Consider the following 6,035-nt stretch of genomic DNA (forward strand, 5'->3'; position numbering starts at 1 on the left):
GCTGCTCGCTCTGATGCCGTGCAGGTGTCGCGGTCAGATCTCACTGATACGTGGTTTATGATTCAGACTTTCATGACTCAGACAGCGAGCATTTTTAAAAGTATGTTTTCATCATGCACAGTCATCCATGCATCATCTGTTAACCTCTGAAGGTCACAGGGAGACGGGGTTCACCAACGTGTATAGACGTATTTTGACTTGTATACATGTAAATTGTGGTAATATTCAGTTGCCTGACGGTTAATAAACTCAAACAGCATCTCGCCTCATCGGGTGGAAGATTGTCTGACAGTGAAAATACTGTGCATGAGCTCGGAGTGAACTCCACCTGCGGAGGAAGGTCACGACCAGAGGGCGAATGCTCTGGAGTTCAATTTCTTTTTTTCTCTTCTTTGTTTTGTAAAGGAGCAGCTCGTCTGTTTGTCTGAGAACACGATGATAATGAGCTCAACGTCTCCTGGAATTCTTAAGATGGCGGACAATCGACGTAACATGTCATTTGTTTTTCTACTGCATTTAAATGCTCAGTTAACTTCAATCGGGTCAGGGGTCAGGGGGTCAGGGGTCAGGGGGTCAGGGGTCAGGGTTTGTTGTCGTTGCAGACTCAAGTGAACATCAAACTCTTTTATGACTTATATCTAAATGAAGAATATATTGGTTTCAAAATTAAATCATCACTACATATTTAAAAGGTCAATGTAGACACATATCTGCATCTGTCAGAGGAAACAGAAATATGAATCTACTGCACAAACAATCACGTGTTGTGGCCCAACAACACGGCCGCAACCAAAATGATTTGACTGTGTGATCGATCACGTTTGTGGTTTAATTCATATAATATAACAATATTAAACTGATTCTTAATGGAAAGGCCAGAACCTAGTATATATAATCAACTACATTAATTGATATGATTAATTAACGTTGGGGTAAAATTACGATAAAGGTTTCGACACTGTGACATCTCTGATTTTCACGAGTCACAAACGGATTTCTGGGAAAACGCTGATTCTAAATATTGTCACAAAAATTAATAATTTCAATGAGTTCAATTAACAATAGGGGAATACAGACAGGACATTAGTAATCAACTATTCATAATTTGGATAATTTCAATAAATGAGGGGAAAGAGAAGAAATTGATGAATCGCTTGGGGATGAGGAAAGTTTTCAGAGTTTTGACCAGAGGAAGTCAAAACATTGAACCTTTTTTTCTTCTATACTCCATAAATCATCATGTGACAGAAGTGTTGATAGAGTCGCTCATAAATAAAAACGCCAGCAGATTTATCATCATCCTTTGTCCTGGTGGACTCATGTTGAATTTAATTAATTCTGATATTGAAAGTGTCTATAATCCTCAATTATGATTATTCCAGATTATCAATCTGCTGCTGCCAGTGAAAAAAGTCTGATCATCCTGGATTTATCTCATTTTACCAACCGGGGACCACATTCTTCTAGCAGTATTTCTACTCATGGATTTGACTTTTAAATTTTCAAAATAAATCATACTGGGTTTGTTTTTTTTAATTAACAAACTAAACTTTTTTTATTTTGCAGTTTGGAATGTAAAAACAGCTTTGATACATGATTGAGTGTTTAAACTTATATATCTGCAGAGTTCAGAGTCACTATGGAAACAGTGAAACAAAGAGCACGTGAGCTCATCCGTTAATATTCACACGACAGAGACAGAATCATTCTTTACTTTCAGCTTCTTGTCGTATCAAACATCCCTTTCGGAGAATGTTGGTGCCACAATCCTGACAATTACGCATGCGTAAAGCTGAGTCCAGAAGCCTCCCGGCTGCTCTCTGTCACTGTCCGATCGTCACGGTGGTGGCAGAAGATGTTAGAGAGAAGAACATGTCTCATAGTGACTCGTCGTGAAAAGCTCGTTGCACTTCACGCACCTTTTACGCACCAGAACCTCCGTGCGTAAAAGCCTGAATCCATATAGCGGCACTCATCGTTCATTTTAAAAATGCAGCACTTTGTCGGGGTGTGTGAGCGACAGGTAGGAGCAGAGGGGGAACCCCATCTGGTGCAGGTGATGTGGCCGAGCACCGAGCACCAGGGACGAGCTGAACCCACCCGGACCCTGGTGGTGGTGGTAGTGGTCCGTCTCCGCGCACGAGCCGAGGACGTCGCCGCGCGTCGCCTCGTCCTCGCTCCTCGACAGGATGCTCTCGATGCTGAAAGCTTTCGACTTGTCCCTGCTGCTCGGGCCGGTTCCCTTCGACCTGACGTCGTGCGCAGGTGCGGCCGAGTTCGTGTTCCCCGCGCAGCTGACGGCGCAGAGCGGACCTCGCTCTCTCTCCCTCCCGCCGAACGCGAGCCTCCCTCTCTCCTCCGGCTCCCAGCGGAAGGACGCGCCGAGCAGATGCGCGCCGTCCATCCACAGCGCGGCGGCGTGTTGTCTCGGAGCGGCCGGCGGCTCCGGCTCCGGCTCCGGCCGCGGCTCCAGCCTCCTGTCGGTGGGTGAACTGGAGTCCCGGTTGTGCGGCTGCTCCGTGTGAAGAGCGGACTTCGAGTCTGCTCGTGTCTCCATCCTCGCCGGTGCCTCTGCTCCCTCCGAGCCAGTCTGGCGCTTCACAGAGGTGTGAGGGCCCCTCGGTGGCCCCGGGCCCTTGGTGCGCTTGTGTCCAGCAGCAGCGGCTTTGGAGTCCAGAGCCTCCCCGTGACTCTTCGCCTTCCTCTTCCTGCGCCGGTAGTTGCCGTTCTCAAACATGTCCAGACACTTGGTGTCCAGCGTCCAGTAGCTGCCCTTGCCGGGCCGGCCCTTCTCCCGGGCCACCTTGATGAAGCAGTCGTTCAGCGAGAGGTTGTGCCGGATGGAGTTCTGCCAGCCCTGCTTGTTGTCGTGGTAGAACGGGAACTGGTCCATGATGAACTGGTAGATGCCGCTGAGCGTGGCGCGCTGCTCCGGCGCGCTCTTGATGGCCATGGCGATGAGCGCGATGTAGCTGTACGGCGGCTTCTGCGGCGGCTCGTGGCGGCCGGGCACGAAGCTCAGCGCGGCGGGCACGACCCCTGCGCCGCCGTCCCGCCCGTACAGGTAGATGAGCGGGGGCGCGGGGAGGCCCAGGGCCGCGGGGGGCACCCCGAGCGGCGGCAGGCGGCCGTGGTACAGAGTCATGACGCCGCCGAGGAGGAGGAGGAGGCCGCGCTGCTCCCGGAGCTCCAGTCCGCCACCGACTGACTCCTCGGCCTCATGGGGCCCCTGAGAAATGGTAATAATTGCGGGTGCGTTTTGCCGTGTTATGTTGACTTTGCACCGGGGAATAAATTGTCCATCATAAACAGTCTGCGGTGTTCTCAGCCCACCCACATTAATTAAAATTTCATTGCAGCCGAGACTCCCCCCCCCCCGGTGCCCCCCCTCCCACGTCCTGCCCGGCAACCAATGAGGCGGCGGGTTATTCCCTCATCTGTTTATAGAATTAGTCTCTTGATAAGTCTGCCCACCCAGGTCGAATCAAGCTGTGTTTATTTGGAAAAATTTCCGGGCACCCAAAACATAAACGCACTGATGTGCTGTTTGAAACGTCGCGTCCAGCCCCTGACGGAGGGTCGCTCACACGGAGAGAACAAGCAAACACAGCCCCAGTGCATCCTGGGAGTTTGACGAGTCTGCGAGGTCGGAAAAAGTGAAAATGAGTCGCGGGGCGGAGGGGGCGGGGCGGAGCGGAGGGGGCGGGGCCTGTTTGTTTACAGCAAACAGCAGGAAAAACTTGGGGGAAAGATGAAAATGTATTTATGAATGCACATTAATCAACATGGAACACGAGCTCAACGTGTCACTGTGCCAGATTTCACTGAGCAGGCGACGACGAAAGAAGACAATTGTTTTCTTCAACTGGAAACATCACAAATGATTTAACGAGTCGACACAACTCCACACAAACTCCTGAGATGAATAATTCATGAATCAATGATGATCATCACTATATGTAAACAAAGACACAAGCACGTGCACATAAAACTTATAAACAATAAGACAAAAATCTACAACATAAACAACAATAAGCACTGGACCTGAACTCATGCTTATCCTATCAGAGCATCTATATCTTTGTTTTATTTTATGATTATTATTTCAAGAAATGTTTGCACCAAAGTTTGTAAAATTTCAATATAATTTTAGTCAAATATTCAACCGTAACATAAAGGAGACTAGAATTCCTGTCATTGTCAATGAAATGAAATTCCTGTCGGTGCATTCGTACAAAAAATATCAAATATAAATAGATAAAATGTACAGCGTTTAACTTATGAAAAAAATGAGATAGCATTTATTAATATAAGCGTTTGTTATAATATAAAAGATGTGGTTTAAGAATATACACTGAAAAAAATAACATAAGTTGGTAGAACACAAATAAATTAAGTTTGCTGAACTTAAAGTTAAGAAGTTAATCGATAACTTTATAAAATGATTTCCAGAAGTTCATCATCATCATGTCAATATTTAAGATACTGAACATTGTTCAGGTCGAGCTGCGTCTCTCGTCGAGGCCTGTGGGTGGGTGGTCGCCTGAATCAACAAATTTGAGGATATGTTTTCCAAATAAATTCCTGACAATTCATTCTCAATTTTCCTGTGAACACAAACACACACACACACGTGACACTGTACGACGACGAGGACGCACAGATCGGGAGTTGGTCGTATCATTGTCCTTGGAGAAGCTGCACGTGTCCCGCCTTACAAGGACAACAACCTGACACTGTATTGTTTGTGTGTGCGAGCGCGATACTTTATGTTATGTATTTTCCTGTTTATGGGTCGAAGGGGGATTATAACAACTTTACAAGTGCACACAGCTGCTGCTGCTTACATTGGGGGTTCGGAGTATTTCGGTGGATAAACTGAGAAGTCGCTCTTTTCCCTCCACGTTTCTCTCGCGGCAGACGGTGATTCATTAGCAGATAAAAACTAAACTTACGTGCGAGGGGGACGAATAACGTCCGGCGAGCGAGCAGCATCCGACTGGAACATTCCTTCCCTCCGTGCTGCAGAAGACACATTTTCAGAATTGACGTTAATGCGAGAGCAGGATGTGACAGTCCCTCATCTCAGTGTCGGAGCATTCATTCATTCACCAGCTCCTCGCTGTTCATGATCTGATATTATTTGATACTGAAGTTTAAATTATTAAAGTTTCAGCTTTATTCCATAACAGTTTCACACAAGATTCCTCCCAACAGTCCCCTTTTTTTTTTTACAGTGCTTGTGTCTATGAAGTTTCCAGTTGCCTCCAAACACGCTGTGACATCACAATGTTACGATGTCACAATGTTACGATGTCACAATGTTACGCTGTGACATCACAATGTTACGATGTCACAATGTTACGATGTCACAATGTTACGATGTCACAATGTTACGCTGTGACATCACAATGTTACGATGTCACAATGTAACGATGTCACAATGTTACGCTGCGATGTCACAATGTTACGATGTCACAATGTTACGCTGTGATGTCACAATGTTACGCTGTGATGTCACAATGTTACGTTGTGATGTCACAATGTTACGTTGTGATGTCACAATGTTACGCTGTGATCATGTTACACCAAAAGTGACGCAAATTGCGCGATGAGGCGCAAGTAGATGAGCGATTTCAACCATTAATCCATTAATTTTTCCGACAATAAACTTGTCCCTTAAATATTCAACATTTCACTCACATGACTGGGTGAAAGTTACAACTCTCTTTGAAACGTTTCTCCGTCGTTTATGAATTATCGCAGTTTTATGTCTTTTTTCCTTATTTTTCTAACTTTAGAATGGGAACGTATACGAGTTTCATCTGCGCTGCTTTACAAAAAAGTTTTATTCTTCTTCTCGTGACTCATTGGTAGATAAATATTTGTTCTTTCACACAACTGACTTCCTGAAGCAACAGGACGTGTCACTTTCCCACAGCGACATTTTAAACAAGCTGATTTTCTGACGATTCACCTTCAACCTCAGCAAAACCTTCATTTTTCATTCTGCAGGAGCTGAAACTTTACACGGT

The 6,035-nt window shown here is 46.0% G+C and overlaps 1 protein-coding gene across 1 annotated transcript; it reads right to left on the bottom strand.

Moving 5' to 3' along the window:
- Positions 1-730: 730 nt before the first annotated feature.
- foxl1 (forkhead box L1) lies at positions 731-5,295 on the bottom strand. The gene is made up of 2 exons (XM_035642558.2): positions 4,956-5,295; positions 731-3,229 (listed from the first exon to the last, which is right to left on the bottom strand). Exon 2 carries the CDS (start codon positions 3,143-3,145, stop codon positions 1,985-1,987), a length of 1,161 nt encoding a protein of 386 aa, XP_035498451.1. The 5' UTR covers positions 3,146-3,229; positions 4,956-5,295; the 3' UTR covers positions 731-1,984.
- Between the last annotated feature and the right edge of the window lie 740 nt (positions 5,296-6,035).

This window comes from Scophthalmus maximus, chromosome 7, assembly GCF_022379125.1.
Source record: "Scophthalmus maximus strain ysfricsl-2021 chromosome 7, ASM2237912v1, whole genome shotgun sequence".
Taxonomy (NCBI): Eukaryota; Metazoa; Chordata; class Actinopteri; order Pleuronectiformes; family Scophthalmidae; genus Scophthalmus; species Scophthalmus maximus.

What these genes read in the sequence shown, in the direction of transcription:
- foxl1 (XM_035642558.2), bottom strand. Translation starts at nt 3,145, where the DNA reads ATGACTCTGTACCACGGCCGCCTGCCGCCGCTCGGGGTGCCCCCCGCG.